The sequence below is a fragment of the Ictidomys tridecemlineatus genome, chromosome 3, assembly GCF_052094955.1.
Source record: "Ictidomys tridecemlineatus isolate mIctTri1 chromosome 3, mIctTri1.hap1, whole genome shotgun sequence".
In the NCBI taxonomy this organism is placed as follows: Eukaryota; Metazoa; Chordata; class Mammalia; order Rodentia; family Sciuridae; genus Ictidomys; species Ictidomys tridecemlineatus.
The window spans coordinates 36,073,971-36,091,605 of NC_135479.1; the positions used below are offsets into that span (position 1 = coordinate 36,073,971).

At 35.1% G+C, this 17,635-nt stretch overlaps 1 protein-coding gene across 9 annotated transcripts in view; it reads right to left on the bottom strand.

Annotated features, from left to right (window-relative positions):
- Positions 1-17,635, bottom strand: part of Acaca (acetyl-CoA carboxylase alpha) — a 288,856-nt gene that overhangs the window by 194,861 nt on the left and 76,360 nt on the right. For all 9 annotated transcript variants that reach the window (XM_078042389.1, XM_078042384.1, XM_078042383.1 and 6 more), the window contains 6 exons: positions 15,578-15,710; positions 13,602-13,740; positions 5,394-5,503; positions 4,069-4,150; positions 3,030-3,128; positions 1,666-1,772 (listed from right to left, as the gene is read on the bottom strand). In XM_078042389.1, the coding sequence (XP_077898515.1) occupies positions 1,666-1,772; positions 3,030-3,128; positions 4,069-4,150; positions 5,394-5,503; positions 13,602-13,740; positions 15,578-15,710 (670 nt within the window). The remainder of the gene's footprint in view (positions 1-1,665; positions 1,773-3,029; positions 3,129-4,068; positions 4,151-5,393; positions 5,504-13,601; positions 13,741-15,577; positions 15,711-17,635) is intronic.

Consider the following 17,635-nt stretch of genomic DNA (forward strand, 5'->3'; position numbering starts at 1 on the left):
AAAGTTAGCCTCAGCAACTAAGCAAAACCATAAACAACTTAGCAAGAAACCCTGCCTCAAAATAAAAAGTGCCGAGGATGATGCTCAGTGGTAAAATACCCCTGATTTAATAACACAGTGTGTGTGTACATACACAGAATTTTAGAATTTTAATTCTATGGAGGAAATGTTTATATATAAAATCAAGTAGAAAAAAGTACCAGAATTACCAAACAATATATATTGTAAGACCCTAATTTTTTAATTATTGGAATTTATTAATAAAGATTATATAAATATATGAATTAACCAAAAAGCTGGAAGAAAATACATGGATATTACATGATTATGTTAATAGGCATTATCTTTGAATCGTAGCTTCATGGGTAGTTTTATTATCATCTCTGGCTTTCCAAATTTTCTACCAGAAATTTCTGTTTATACGTCTGGGGCTATAGCTCAGTGGCAGAGCACTTGCCTAGCATGTGGGAGGTACTGGGTTCAATCCTTAGCGCCACATAAAATAAACAAATAAAATAAAGGCATGCTGTCCATATACCACCACAAAAAAAAAAAAAAAAAAAAGAAGAAGAAAAAGAAAATTCTACTTACATTTTAAAATCAGGGAAAAAAAGAAAAAAGGACTTCTATTCTTTTGCAAATTATAGCAAATAGAATAAAGCATTTGTAATTCAATTAGAAATAGTAACTTTTCTTATTATGGAGATTATAGGATATTTAACTTGAACTGCACACAACAGAGCAAAATTAATTGAACATTTAGCATTCCTCTAGAATTTATAACTCACAAGTCAAACTCAAGCAATGTACTTTTTTAAAATGGCCTCTCTTCCATCATCTACCTAGAGGCATAACTGATACTTTCATTTAGCTAAAAAGTTCATAAGGAACAAACTGGAGAGAACTATAAGGAAAGAAAAGGCTGGAGAAAGGATCTCTCTCCTTTTGCCTGGGTTCACCTTTCTATGTGAAAGGATAATAGAGTAATACTTACAGCCTCTCTTGGCTCCCTCCCTCACTCCTTCCCAAGGGAAAAAGCATAAATTATGTGACTGGTCAATTTAGAAGGAGAACTAAATATGTACTGCTCAGTCTCTTCCTTTTTGAGATAACTCCACTGCACAAATATATGCTTTTGTTTGGCTCTCAGCCATATAATAATCTAAATGATAAAAATGGCATCTCTATAGAAGGAAGCCTGAGGTTATTCAGCACTGCAAGTTACCAGTGAGGCAGTAAACTTCGTAAAATTTGGCATTCAGTTTGTAAATCTCATTGCTGTTACACACTGAAGTCATTTTTATCAAGTGTATTGTAACACAGTTGAAACTTTGACCTGACTTAGCCATCTAAACTTTATCTTGGTTCTGAACTCAAGAAGAAGTATGTGGCTTGCTGATTCCCCTCACATCTAACAGGTGGTAGAATGAGGAAGAAACAGTACTTCCTTAAAATACCAATTTAATTGCCTAAGCAATGTTCTGTCCAAATGAATAACATACTTAAAACTAATTTAAATTTAAAGTCATTTCCTCACTCTACACTTTATAAACTATACAGCCTGGTCTTACAACCCTCATACCACCAAGGATACACACCATGAACCATATTTGTGACTATAATCAATCAGTTGAAAGGCATGAATCCCTGGAGTTAGGAACCCACCTTCAGCCCATCATCCACATCCTTCACATAACCTTTTTCATACAGTTCCTGTGGAACATTTAAGATACGTTTTGAAAAATCATTTTCCTGCCAGTCCACACGAAGACCTGCAATAGACAAGTGACTTGAGAGAGTAACTATAAGAATTCATGTCAGTTTTCTGCTACATATTCTTTAAATGCTATCATATTTATCCTAAATTGAAAGCAGATGTGAGGGAAAAAAAAAGGACATAACACTGTGATCAGTCCGCATAGGTAACAGTATGTATCCACAGCATGAGGTGGCAATTTGGGTTCTTATGCTGGAAGAAACCAAGAGAGCTAAAGGGGACCAACTTATAAAAATGCAACAACAACAAAAAAGCATAACAGACTTTTCACAGCAACCCGGCAATACCTTCAATCTGTGTGTTCAGGCCTGCTCTAGGGCCAGAGGTCTGAGAAATAATTCAATCTTTATGAGCCCTTGGAAATGGAAATGACGGTTTTATTGGCCTCAGCAGAGTCATGATTTCATGCTCCCTGAATGTTCCTGTACTTAGCCACAAGGGGAACACTATAGACTCTCCATTCAAACAAGAACACATTCAAGCTTTTATTTTAAACTATTTGACCTAGCAGGTCTGGAGAGGATATGGCAATCCCCCTGGAGAGCCAGAATAACAAGGGTTCAAATCTCCTGGCCTCAAGACAATGGTCATTCCAATTTAAAAGAGGTTTTAATGTATGTCTTCTCCCAGAGGGTGAGTACTAAAAAAAAGGGAAGTTCGTTTTGTCATCAGCTGTAATAGTTTTCATGGCACTCTTTATGGGATTTGTCAAGAATAATTTTTTAAAAAATTTTCTTTCTCTACATGCGTGAAAGAAAGGTTGACTATTGACCTCACTTTCTGCATCAAGGGCAACTGAGGTTGAGTGGTATTTTGCAAAGCAAATCATCCATAGATTATGGGCTGACATCAGAAAAGAACTGATAGGTAAACATTGAGTAAGAGGACTTTAGGTTTTTCCTGGGGACCCAGGCCACCGCACACATGGTCCAAAAGTATAATTACACTTAAGAAGCCAGCCTCTAAGGAAGATTCTAACCTACCCTGAATAGATTTGAACCCCCAGAACATGTGTTTTGCAGAGTTTCTTCAAATTAAGTCTCAAGATCATTCTAGACCAATTTATCATCTGTGTACCTCGTCTAAGTTTAAATTTCTAAGACTTGACAGATGAATTAAGCTAGGCGATAACTAGATATTTCTTATCAAGAACCCCAATATACTTTAAACAACTAAGCCTCCTGTTATTGTCCCAAATAATCTACTAAGCTTTTCTATACTTCAAAAATCCAACCAAGAAACAATTTCTTACCACTGCCACTCCAGGGAAGAGTTGGGATACCTGCAGTTTGAGCCACTATGGAAGATGCAATCTTATCCCCCAAAGCCCACATGGCCTGGCTTGGAGGACCTAAAAACAAAACAAAAAAAGTAACATTTTTGACTCATTTTTATAGCACATGTATTTTGCCCAGTATTTTAATTATTTTTGTATTTGTCTTGTCCCTATCCCCATTACATGTCATGGAGATCATAAATTTGATTATGGGCACTGCTATGTTTTTGACTCATGTTTGTACCCTCTAGAGAATTTAATATAGTAAGCTTTTTGCACACAGTGAGAGCTCAATATACACAAATATATGCTGGATTAAATTCCTAATAAACCAAATTTATCATCTTTTATGATTCATCTTTACTGATTAACAAAAAAGCAAAAAAAAAAAAAGAAAGAAAAGAAAAAAAATTAACTTATATCCTAAAATAAAGATGGTAAAGTTTTGGGGTTCAAATCTGATACATTATAGTATCTTTGGTCTTAGGTGAACCCAAAGTAGAGATCTATCTGCAATAATGTTTACAAAGCATATTCAGTATTATGAAAATTCTCTTGAGACAGAGAGAAACTATTTGAGCCATAAAACCTCTCCTGGAAGAAAATGCCTCTTATCCATAGGAATATAGTCTATATTCTTAAATGCAAAGGTGTTGATTCATATTTAAGGGCACACATTCTTCACTATTCAAAATGAGTCCTTCCCTTCACATGTTTTTCTAAGGTTAGTGGGAACTTTTTGAAAATGTGCTTTGGAAAGCACAGTCTTTTTCATACCTCAAGGAAAAGAACTCAGGGACAGAAAACACAAACGGGATGAAATGAGCTAAGCAGGGTGTAAAAAATGAAGAATGGGGAATAAAGAAATAAAAAGGGTTATTCCGAGCATCACTGATTGAATAAAACACAAAAGGGCTGAGTACATGTCAAACAGAAGAAAATAAGAGTAAAATATGGACAAAATTAATAAAAGGAAACAGAAAGACAGGAACAGTAGTACATCACAAAGGGTTACCCATGAAGGCGATGCCATTTTTTAAGAGAAGCTCCGGGAGCTTGGGGTTCTCAGAAGCATGACCCCAGCCAGCCCATACTGCCTACAAGAAAACACAACATGATTCATTCTTAAAATTCATACCAAACAAACAAAGAACAATAACAACAAAAACCACAAACTACATTATTCTCTATTAAGACTAGCTCTACTGCAAAAACTACAATAGCTTTATAGAAGACTTATGCTTAATTCAGGTTCTATGCTTGATTGTTGGCAAACTTTTCACACAACAACAATAAGCAGTCCATTGTAACAAAACCTCTGAAGAGGTAAAAAACAAGTTGAAATTGATATTACAATCCATTTAGTCTTGTTGGTCTTTAGGAAACTCAATTCATAGCCTTTCAGCTAGGCTCTATAGAACCTTTTCTAAAAATAATGACCAATTTCAAATATTCAATTACTTTGGCCACCCCAATTCCATCTTTGTTCCGTATAAGCCTAGAATTTTTTCCTCAATGGGCATTCAGGTATTTACCCTAAATTTCCTAACACAACATGATAAGGTAGAAACAATCTTCTTCTAAAACACCATCATAATCTAGGCTGAGCATAATGCATAGGATATTCTTAGCTAACTTGTACTTACTTGGGATGACTTGAAGGTGAGATGTAAAGTATAACAAAGTCTCTGAAAGACCCTTGCAAACTTTCTATTTGTATTATGTTTATTTTTAAACATTCCCTTCTTTCCATCTTTCCTTGTCTGTTTTAGTTATTCCATATCAAAGTACATAAGAATTTTCAAAAAAGATGCTTTATATAAAAGTTCCTCAATGCATACTGTCCATCTACAGCTACCAAAAAAAAAAAAAAATTAAAAAAAAAAAGTTCTTTGTATAAAAAAATTCTTTAAAAGTTCTAATGAGCTGAGATGGTAGCTCAGTGGTGTAGAGCTTGCCTCGCATAGCTGAGGCACTAGGTGTGATCCTTAACACCATGAAAAAATAAATAAAATAATAAAAGGTATTGTATCCATCTACACCTAAAAATTTTTTTTTTAATTTTTTTCTTATAAAAGTGCCCCACGTTGGTAGTACATGCCTATAACCCCAGTGACTTGGGAGGCTGAAGCAAGAGAATTGCAAGTTTGAGCCCAGTCTCAGTAACTTAGTGAGGTCCTACACAACTTAGCAAGGCCCCATCTCAAAAAATAAAAAGGGCTGGGGATGTAGCTCAATGATTTAAGTACCCCTGGGTTCACTCCCTGGTATATATGTAAAAAAAGTTCTTAAAAAAGTTTTTTATTATAAAAGAAATTTGCTTTTAAAAGACTCTCTTACTTGTACCGGGATCCTTTTGGCAATATCAAGAATTAATTCCACATTTGCATAGTTGTTGTTGTTTGGTCCTCCAGGCACTGGTACATAGTGATCCGCCATCTTAATGTATTCTGAAAATGTAAACAAATAAATACAAAATACATAATTTGTTTTCAAAAATGTAATGGTATAGCAAAACTGTGTAAAGGACAGGGACTATCATAAGTAACCATAGAACAAACAGCATTAATGGGACAATTTAATTGGAGGCTCTGAGTTTGTCATACACTTAGGAATCTCTCATACTCAAAACAGCAGTTCTTGGGGCTAGGGATGTGGCTCAAGCGGTAGCGCGCTCGCCTGGCATCCTCAGCACCACATACAAAGATGTTGTGTCCACTGAAAACTAAAAAATAAATGTTAAAAAAATTCTCCCTCTCTCTCTCTCTCTCACTCTCTTTAAAAAAAAAAAAAAAAAGACAAACAGCAGTTCTCAAACATTTCACTTTAGAAGGTTTTTGTAAGCTCTGTATCAAGGTTGAATCGGTCAGTGGCCCATGTAAAATTACTCTATTCTAAGAAATAGTTCTAGTCCTTCAACTTGCATGGTACCACAAGAAAGTCCTTCCCCTAGTGTAGAAATTACTGTACAGAATGGGAAGAGAATAGAACTTGAAAGGTTTGCTAATTAACTAAACAGGGAAAGTTAGTTAGAGGAATCTGATTAGTGCCTGAAAAAGGTTTATCTGGAATTTGGAGGCAGTTAGTATTTGAAAGAAATTTTTCTTTAGTTTTGTCCCCTAACGTCTCTCTATTCCGATACTGGCAAAAAAAACTATAGCAGAGCAACTACCATTTCCAGGAACAATATTAAGCCCTTTATATACAAATTCTCTCAGCAATCCTATATATAAGTATTTTTAGCACCCCACCTTACAGGAAATTCTGCCTCGGAATTGTTAAGTAACTTGTTTAAAGTTCATCTTTACCATATTTATTAACATACCTTATATCTTGTTCTTAATATTAAAATAATTTAATTTCTTCTATAAAAATTCAACCAAAAACAACATTCCACTAAAATTAAGATATAGGGTCCTATAGATTGCATAAAATTAAAATAAGTTCATTCTTTTTTCATTATAGAAAAAGAAGCAGGAAATTTACTTAAAAATTTAGATGATGTCAGGATATAATAACATATTTTTAAAAATCAAAACCACCCTTTATCTCATCTCAGAAACAACCAGTTCATATTCTGTTATACATGTACACAGTTAGCCAATTTAACAATATGTTGTGATATCAATCCACATAATGACATAGAGATATATGTAATTATATGTGTACATATATTAAATATTTAATATTTTAATGATTAACATTTGAATAGTCCATCATTCATTTACATACTAAATTATTGATAAAATATAGGTTATTAGAAATTTGAAAAATGTTAAAATAATGTATATGCTTATACTGCTATTCAATTATGCCCTCAGGATATTTCCTAGAAGTAAAATTATTAAGTCAAAGGTTATTCACATTTTTCGATTTTTGCTAGTAATATGGGTGCCAATTTGCCCCACCTAAATTATAAAAAATCTTTTTAATTTTAGCAGTTTTTTAAAAACAAACAAACAAAAAAAAACACTTCTACATACCACTGTTTTGATTTGCTTTATTTGGTTACCACTGATTCCGAATCTCTTTTTCACATGTTTGTTGCTTTTTCCTTAATCTTTTTTTTTTTTTTTTTTTAAACATGGTTTTGCTATGTTGCCTAGGCTGGCCCTGAATTCCTGAGCTCAAGTAATCCTCATACCTCTGCACCCCAAGTAGCTGGGACTATAAGCACACACTACTGCACCTGGCTTATTTTTTCTTTTATGGACGTGTTTTTTGCTCATTTTCTATTGAAAAGTAACTTTTTCTTACATTGTTGCCAATGTTTTTCCGGATTATAATTTGTCTTCAACTTTTTCTTAATTTGCTAAATACTAAATAATGTAGACAAATCTACCAACTTTTCCACTATTTTTTAGTCTTTTCTGTACTTCAAGAGTCCTAGATAGAGAAAAACATTGCTGACCTATATCCTTTACACAAATACACAAAATCTGCAAAGGTACTGTTGCTGCCAACTAACAAAAGTTCAGAGTTCTACACCAATAAACTTCTTACTGTCATTACACTAAGGAAAAAAAGGTTATGGTGATAGAAAAAGAAAGCTCATACTAATTATATAACCTGTATCTCTATCGTCTACTCATCCCCACAACTACAATCACAGGTGTTATCCTAGAATATATTCACAAATAATTAAAAACTATCCCCCAAAGAGACCACAGTGGGCACTCCATATCTGCAGGTTCTGCATCTGTGGATCCACAATGGGCTGCAGATAAAACATTTTGGAGGGCTGGGAATGTAGCTCAGTGGTAGAGTATCCTTGGGCTCAATTCTAGTACCGAAAAGAAAATAAAAACATTTTGGCGAAAAAGAAAAATTGCATCTGTACTGAAAAGTAGAAACTTTGTTCCCTATCATTAATTCCTAAATGATATTAATATAACAACTATTTACGTAGTATTACACTGTATTAGGTGTTATTGGTAATCTAGACATAGGGGAGGATGTGGTTAGGTCATAAGCAAATATTATTTTATATGAGGGACTTGAATATCTGCAGTCTTTGGAATTAGCAGAGGGATGTGGCACCAATCCCCTACATACCTGAGGGATGACTAAACTCAATTCCTTACTATGGTTTTCATTAATCATTCATCTTTCTATCTTTTCCAGTAATTATCATGAAATTAAATTATGCAAATGGGTTAAGTATTACCATCCTTAACCTGTCAATTTTGCCTGTTCCCATCCAGTCTCAGAGGATGAAGTCCTCTCTTCTATCTATAGTTCCCTTTTACAATTTTTTAAATCATAAAAGTAATTTGTATCTTAAACTGGATTATAGCAATGACTGCACAATGGTATAAATATGTTAAAACTCACATACCTAATAACACTAAATTATACTCATTGAAGCTGTTAAACAATAACTAACATAATAGAAAGGTCAGGGGGAAAAGGAAAAATCACCCATAATACTAACTCCTTCTTTAATACCAGTCCTTTCTAGCATTTTGTTTTTAAATAACCTTTTAAAAGTATAAAAAGAATACACTCCATGTTACAATGTTGGAAAAAGTAGAAAAATAAAAAAATAAAAACTTCAAAATTCTACCTTTAGAGAAAAAGACTATTATTGCTTTGGTATATATTGTTATACCCTTTTTCTATGACTATATACAATGTATTTTTTCCTATTATATCATGCTATCAATTTCCTTTTACAGGTAACATTTTCCTTAGCAAACATGGTAGACAGATACTAAGGAGTTATCATGATCTCAACCTCCCGGATTTTTGCTTATCTACCTCTTCCCCTTGGGCACAGAAAGAATCTATGACTTGCTTCTGGGCAAGAAAATATGGATTCAGGTGATGAGTTATCACTTCCATGAGAACATTACATAAGAATATAACCCATCTTACTAGGAGATCCTCTCCCTTGCTGACTTTGAGGAAGTGAGAAGTCATTCTGGGATGGTCTATGTGACAGGGAGCCAAGAATGGACTATAGTCAACAATCAGACATTCAAGCCCTCAGCATGACAGCTAACAAAAGAACTGAATGTTGACAACAACCACGTGAGGCGGAAGCTACATTCATTCCAAATTCGGCCTCAGATGAGACCACAACCGACTAAAATCTTGTGAGTACTTGAAACAGCCCTCTGAAATGTTTTATCTGCATCCCATTGGATCCACAGATGCAGACTCATACTCTGACTTATACAAACTATGAGATACTAAATGTCAATTGTTTTCAGCTGCTAAATTTGTGATATTACTATTACATAATAATAATATAGCAATTTTTTAATTTTATTTTGGGGGGTACTGGGGATTGAACTCAAGGAAACTCAACCACTGAGCCACATCCCCAGCCCTATTTTGTATTTTATTTAGAGACAGGGTCTCACTGAGTTGCTTGGCACTTTACTATTGCTGAGGCTGGCTTTGAATCCACAATTCTGTTTCAGCCTTGAGAGTCGCTGGGATTACAGGCATGTGCCACTATGATATAGCAATTTATCCAAATAGTCTTATACTAATAAATGTCATTCAGAAAAAATTTTGGGGTTTTAAAAAAAATAAATGACAGCAGAATGCATTACAATTCTTATTACACTTATACAGCACAATTTTTCATATCTCTGGCTGTATATAAAGTATGTTGACACCAATTTGTGTCTTCATACATGTACTTTGGATAATAATGTCTATACACATTCCACCATCCTTGCTAATCCCCTGCCCCCTCCCTATCCCTCCCACCCCTCTGCCCTATCTAGTATTCATCTATTCCTCCCATGTTCCCCCTCCCTACCCCACTATGAGTCAGCCTCCTTATATCAGAGAAAACATTCGGCATTTGATTTTTTGGGATTGGCTAACTTCACTTAATGTTTTTTAATGACTACATGGTATTTCACAGAATTGGGATGGAAAATTTTAATTAACTAATTGGTTTAATAGCTTTAACTAATTTGCTAATATTTAACAATTAATTCAGTTTCTCACTATTTAAAATAACGAGCAATGAATATATGATATCCTTGTACAAATGTATTTGCCCTCACTACTGATTTCTTCCCCCTGAGAATACTAGTAGAATTTGTTGATCAAAAGAAATGCATATAATTGTCCACTGGTGCCCTTGATCCTTTCCCATTCCTTTTCTTAGAGGTCTGTAATGTACTTCAGGTCTCTCATACTTTAATTCTCTTCTCAGAGTGAAAATATCCCCAAATTTCTTTCATTCTGAAAATTTTTAAAAAACCTCACTTTACCCTGAATTTTGTTTTAGTTACTGCCTTTTCTTTTGCTCCCTCATACAAAATTCTTTAAAAAAATAAAACTAGTCCATACCAGTTATCTTCATATTACTTCTGACATTCCTTAACATCCTATATTAGTCTGCATACTCTTATATTATTACTCTGAAATTATTCTTGCAAAAGTAATTAATAATTTATTAATTGCTGCATGGTTTCTGGTCCTAATTTTGGATTGTTGACACATTTAATACTTCCACATGGAAATTTCTTTTCTCTGTGTTTCTCTGTTTCTTTTCCAATATCTTTGATCATTTCTCAGCTTTATTTATAAGCCTATTTACCTTAGTTTATTCCTAATTTTTAGTCTTCCATAAATTCTCATTCTTGGCCCTCTTTATCTCTTCTTTTGGAAAGTATTGTTAACTATGCCACATATTTGCCAATAATAAACACATCTTAACCTTTAGCTCTCATTGTTTCTTAATTCTAGGATATAGCCAACTTTTTATAGGATTAATAGAATTTTGCCAAAGCCACAGGTACTCCACACTAAATACATATCACACACACACACACACACACACACACACACACACACACACACATGCTCTTCTAGCTATATAACGTATTTTAGTTGGTGGTATGAGCATCTGCCTAGTCAACTAAATTACAAACCCAATGATCAACAATGACTTTTTGCTGGGGATGTGGCTCAAGCCGTAGCGCGCTCGCCTGGCATGCGCGCCGCCCAGGTTCGATCCTCAGCACCACATACAAACAAAGATGTTGTGTCCACCGAAAACTAAAAAATAAATATTAAAAATTTCGGGGCTGGGGATGTGGCTCAAGTGGTAGCTCATTCGCCTGGCATCGTGCGGCCCAGGTTCGATCCTCAGTACCATATACAAAAACAAAGATGTTGTATCTGCCGAAAACTAAAAAATAAATATTAAAAAAATTCTCTCTCTCTCTTTAAAAAAAAACAATGACTTTTCCTTTATTATTGTCTTCCTCAAATAGATCTTTAAAGATGCTAATGGAATAATCCAAATTTTTAAAAGAACGTTTTAGAGGTACATACTGAAATAACATGATATCTAGAATTTGCTTCAAAATAATTGGGAAAATGGGCTGCGGTTTGGCTCAGTGGTGAAGCGCTTGCCTTGTGCCTGCAAGGTACTGGGTTTGATCCTCAGCACCACATAAAAATAAATAAAATAAAGGTATTGTGTCCATCTACAACTAAAACAAAAAAAAATACATATTTTTAAAAAGTAATTGGGTAAATGAATAGCAGGGGTGAGAATATAGATGAAACTAGAGCAGTCATGACTTGACTTTACTCTAAAATTCTCTAGAATTAAATATAATTCATAAGGGAAATAGTATTTCCTTTCAATTTTCCTTCATATTGGAAAATAAGTAGAAGAGAAGGGATTCATTATATTCTTCTACTTTGGTATAAAGACAAAACCAAACAAAAAAAGCTTGGGTAAAGAGTGTAGCTCAGTGGTGAAGCACTTTCCTAACTGGCCTAGCATGAACAAATTTCCACTACTGCCAAAAAAAAAAAAATTTTTTTTAAATGCAAATCCTTTAGGTCCAACACACACTCACACTACACACAATCACACTACACATACCCTCCAAAAAAAGAGAAAGTCTGACCTCTGAGGATAGGAAACAAAGCTTTCCTTGTTACTATTTTATTACTATTTTAATTAAATTACTATATTTTATTTTTTACTTTAATAAGCTACCTATAATTTTTCCAAAAGGTTGCTTGTGTTGACCCTTATGCATTTGCAGATGCTGTTTTTTCTGCCTGGCATACCCTTCACACTCCCCTAACTGCTTTATTGACTTTTTAAATTATTTATTCTTGGCTAGGCATAATCTCTTCCAGAAAGTTTCCTATTGCTGGTTGTGGTAGAACACGCCTATAATCCCAGTGGCTGATGAGTTCAAAGCCAGCCTCAGCAGTTTAGCTAGCCCCTAGGCAACTCAGCAAGACTTTGTCTCTAAATAAAACATAAAAGGGGCTGAAGATATGGCTCAGAGGTTCAATCCCTAGTGCCAAAAAAAAAAAAAAGAGAGACAGAGAGAGAGAGAAAGAAAACTTTCTGTTTACTCTGCCCCCAAGTGTTAAATGTCTCATTTCTGTGTTCTCATAGTACCCTCTGTATGTTTCCAATGTAGTGCTTACTTCATTGTGTTGAAGTTATTTGTTTCCTAGAACAAGACCACATCTTATTCAAATATGGGTCTGGTCTCCATGTTCATAAGTGAATGAATAAATGAATTAATAGGAGTAGCAGGTAAAATGGATGGGGAAAAGAAACCATGTAAGGTAATTTACATTTTTCTATAGATGATCTCATCCTTAAAACTCCTTAAGGAAAAATAAATTAAGATCTTTCTTAATTTATTTATTTTTATAGGCACAAAAATTATAGTTCACATATATTAAAAGGTACATCTAAAAGGTTTCACATAATAATACATGCTTTCCAATACATTAGTGACTTCACTGTTTATAGATGCCATAATAACCTTTAATCCTTAGAAATAGTCAGTCTTAATATCATTACCTCAAGATAGAAACAACATATAGAGACCCAAATGGGTTTAAAAGAAAAGCTCTTTATAGAACTAAAATTATCTGTAGATACTCTATCTTAAGAGATTATTTACACCTTAGTGATACAAATATGAAGGAGAAAGACCAGCCACACCTCAGTTATACCAATAGATTTTACCTTCAGCTCTCAGAGGACCATCTAAGAAAACAGATTATACAAAAGCATTTACATAGTTAAAACCATTTGGATCCCAGGACCTCTCTCTTTCACAAGGACAAGAAAAAAGAAACTTTACTCTAAAATTCTCTGGAATTCAATATAATTCATAAGGGAAATAGCATTTCCTTCCAAACTTTTCTACTTACACATACTAAAGAATGTGCCACAGAAAATATTTAATACTGAAAAAGACATATACCTGAAAGCCTGAATCAATTCCTGTGCTAAATGTTTACTATTTACCTTAGAATATAGGAATGTGTGCTATGGTTAATTATAGTATAATTTCTCTCCCTTTGCTCCCCTGCCCCCAACTGTGACTCCAATTTCCTTTATCCTTCTGTGTTAGCCTATAATCACTCTTATATGGCTATTATTGACACTTTTTAAAGAGAAATTCTTTAAATAGGATTTTACTGGAACTCCTAAATATGAGGATACTCCTAAACTAGCATTTTCCTACTGAAAGGCTGGGCTATTCAATGTTTGAGGGTGATACTTTTGTAAATCTAATGACTCACCTGCATTGGCTTTAAGGTCTTCAGGTGTGACCATGACAACAAATCGAATTGCTCGCTCATTTCGAAACATTTCATAAGACCACCGGCGAATGGATCGCATGCATTTCACTGCTGCAATGCCATTATTAGCAATAAGAACCTAGGAGAGAGGAGAATGGGATTTGGAAGAAAATACAGAAAAGAAAGAGAATGAAAGAGGAATAAAGATGGGAATTTTTATCTGGGGGAAAAAAATCAGAATTTCAACCAGAAATTCTTGCTAGTCTAGACTATTAGGAACCAGAACCCACATGATCAAGCAATATTTTTAAATGTTTGCTAAGCAAATATATCAATGTGTGAAGGTAGAATTTACTGCACTTTAACTTTTCTTGGAGAAAAAGCAAAGTCATGATTACTCATACACTGTTTGTGAATCATTCTCCCATACCTATTACTAGGCAATAGAGGAAAACAAACTTCAGAGAAATGATGCATTATCAAATAAGAAATGGGAGAAGATTAAACTGTGCAGTGTCGTGCACTATTCCCTGTTGAAATAAAACAGGACACAGAGCCTTGAAAATGTATAAAAATCCTAACATCAATTGCTTTTCTCCAAAATGCTGAATCCCAATTCCTTAGAATTGTAGAGACTGTGTCAGAAAGAATGGTCACAATCAAATGATCTTGACACTTTTCTGTAAATAAAACATTCATCTCCTTACCTGTGTTGTAATCATGCCCCTAAGGATAATATAGGCTAATAGATACATAATCCATGCTCATTGAAATAGAAGGACACGGCTGAAGCTATACTTTTATGAGTACAAATACAAGGTTCCTATCCTGTAATCTTTTAATCACTATAAACTATTTTGACTAAGTCATTCATCTCTGACATGGCTGGGACAGTGACATAGGCTGGGTACAGTGAGGCACTTGCCTATAATCCCAGCTACTTGGGAAACTATTATAGATGTATTGCAAGTTTGAGGCCAGCCTAGGCAAATTAGCATGAGGCAATAACTCACAATAAAGTAAAAAGGGCTGGAGATGTAACTCAGGGTGGAGCACTTGTCTAGCATGCACAGGGCACTGGTTTTAATCTCTTGTAGCACCCCTCCCCCCAAAAAAAGTGACACAGAATTACTCACAATATTTCAAAATACCTGAAATCTCTTCAAATATTTCATATGACATATCTCCTCTAAACATCTCAAATACTTGGTGGAAGCCAAGTCACAGTTTATTAAATTGTTTAAGCCTTCTGTTCTGAAACTCTCTCTATATCCAACACTGTTGCATTCCATAACTTAATAAATTCCTCATACCCTGTCAGATCAGTACAGACTCATCCTGCAAAACTGTAAGACCTTTCAAAAAGAACTTTTTAAATATATTTTTTAGTTGTAGATGGACATAATATTTTATTTATTTTTCTGTGGTGCCGAGGATGGAACACGTGTTAGGCAAGCAACCTACCACTGAGCTATAGCCGCAGCCCCTTAAAATAACCTTATGAACACTGTTTCATCTCCTTAATTAGTTGTGATTAAATTATCAGTGGTAAATACATATTACAGAAAATAGTGAAATTACACAATGATGCCAGGCAGGGCAATTCCACAAAAGTGGTAAAGTCCCTGAAAAATATAACTATCAATTTTGATTCTAGGCATTAATTGCATTTACTCCCCCTACCTCTATGCTGAAGATGGTCGACCCAGGGCTTTACACAAGTTAGGCAAGCATAACCCCAGGCCCTCATGTACCTTTTTTTTTTTTTGCTACTGGGGATTCAGCCCAGGGGCACTTTACAACTGAGCTACATCCCTACCCCTTTTTAAATTTTGAGACAGGGCCTTGCTAAGTTGTTGAGGCTGGCCTTGAACTTGTGATCCTCAGCCTCTTGAGTCACTGGTATTATAAACAGGTGTCACCACTCACAGCCCTCATGTACTTTGACAAAAAGAATTTAGCAAGTTATAACTTACCTTCTCAATCACTTTATTCCCCCCAAAACGAGTAACAAATTCTGCAGGAGAAGCCACAGTGAAATCTCGCTGTGAGTCTACTTTCTTTCGGTCTCGACATTGTTTTACTAGGTGCAAGCCAGACATGCTAGACCTATAAAAATGAGAAACCATCAGAGTGCATAGATGAGATTTCTTCACACTATCCATATCCTCTGGAAACCCACTTTTCACCCCATACTCATAACAACTATATCTATGTGGAGTCTATACTGGCAGACCACATACTTTAAATCATTAAATAGAAGACAGAAAAGAAAATCTTTCCTTGGGAAATTTTAGGGGGGAAAAAAAAGTGGTCCTGAATAACAAAAAACAATATCAGATTTATCAACAGATGCCATCATAAAAAGGTAGGGAAAGGATAGAATGAAAAGAAATAGTATAAATAGTAGACTAACATAAAAAACAGTGAAGCTGTTTCTGAATCATGACTCTGCCATGAAGATGACCTTCACCTCTACATCCCTAGCTTCCATCTTTCTTATGAGCTATAACTACATTTTAAACTGTCCACTAAATGTTTGATCTGGGTAATCCACAGGCATCTCAAAATCAACAATTCCAAAACCAGATTCTCTTTTTTTGGGGGGAAGGGTATCAAAGATTAAACCCAGGGGTACTCAACCATTGAGCAAGATCCTCAGCTCATTATGTATTTTATTTAAAGACAGAGTCTCGTGGAGTTGCTCAGGTCTTCACTAAAATGCTGAGGCTGGCTTTGAACTCACGATCCTTGTGCCTCAGCCTCCCTAGCTGGTGGGATTAAGGTGTGTACAACGGCATCCAGCCAAAACCAAATTCTTTTTTTTTTTTTAGAGAGAGAGAGAGAATTTTAATATTCATTTTTCAGCAGACACAACATTCTTTGTTTGTATGTGGTGCTGAGGATCGAATCCGGGCCAAACGCATCCCAGGCGAGCGTGCCACCGCTTGAGCCACACCCCCAGCCCCAAACCAAATTCTTTATATTATAAGTATGGAACTTATAATTGATGTCTTTTTTAATTGACATTATTTTCCTAGAGATACATAAAGTAATGGTGCTTCTAACAACCAATGATGTCTTAGATCAGATGGAATATAGTAGTAGAACCAGCAAAGGCCTAGGTTTAAATTCCAGACCTGTCCATTTAATAACTCCAGTGATCTCTGGCAAATAATTTAACCTTTTTCAGATTCAGATTTCTCTTCATAAAATATACATGATATTCAGTGTCTGTTATTTACTTATTTTCCCTTAGCAATAAATCCACCCCTTTTTGCTCTGTGACAATGCAACTATGAGGGCAAACTTCATTTCAAAACTGTCTTTTTTTTTTAAGTTGTAGGTGAACACAATACCTTTATTTTATTTTTATGTGATGCTGAGGATCAAAACCAGTGTCTGACACATCCTAGGCGAGCTCTCTACCTCTGAGCCACAACCCCAGCCCTTAAGACTCCTTTGATAGCTCTCTTCTGTTCATTTCTGCCAATGGGAAAGCAGAAAGGATTTTAAAAAGGGACTTTTCCTTTTTCCAGATCTTATCAGTGTCATTCCCACAATAAGAGTTCATTACGGCATCAAGCTTCTTTCAACATTCCCAAGAAAAGTCTACAATATCTACAGCAGTGGATCGTGGCTACTTGGCAGTCAGAGTACTAGCCTTGTCCTGCTCACTCATCCTCTGGATTGTGCTACCTGATTCTAGTACCACCTGTCAGGCCAGGCTTCCAACCTCAGGAATTTGAGCACCAGTTACTCAAAAGTTACCCCAGAGGTCTAAGTATCAGCCCCCAAGGCCCTCCTCCAAAGTCTTAGGTTCTGGCAACACTATAAGCTCTTCACTTTTGTTCTCCCAGCCCTAGTAGTGAAAACTGCTTCCTGTAGTTATTAACTCTAGCACTTTTTTTGTTATTTTATTATTCTATACCTAAGTAAACTGTGAGGATGACCTTAGGCCTGAGCCTAAGCAACTCCATTTTAAAAACTCCAGTTTGAAACCTGCAGTCTCACCGGGCATACCCACAGATCTC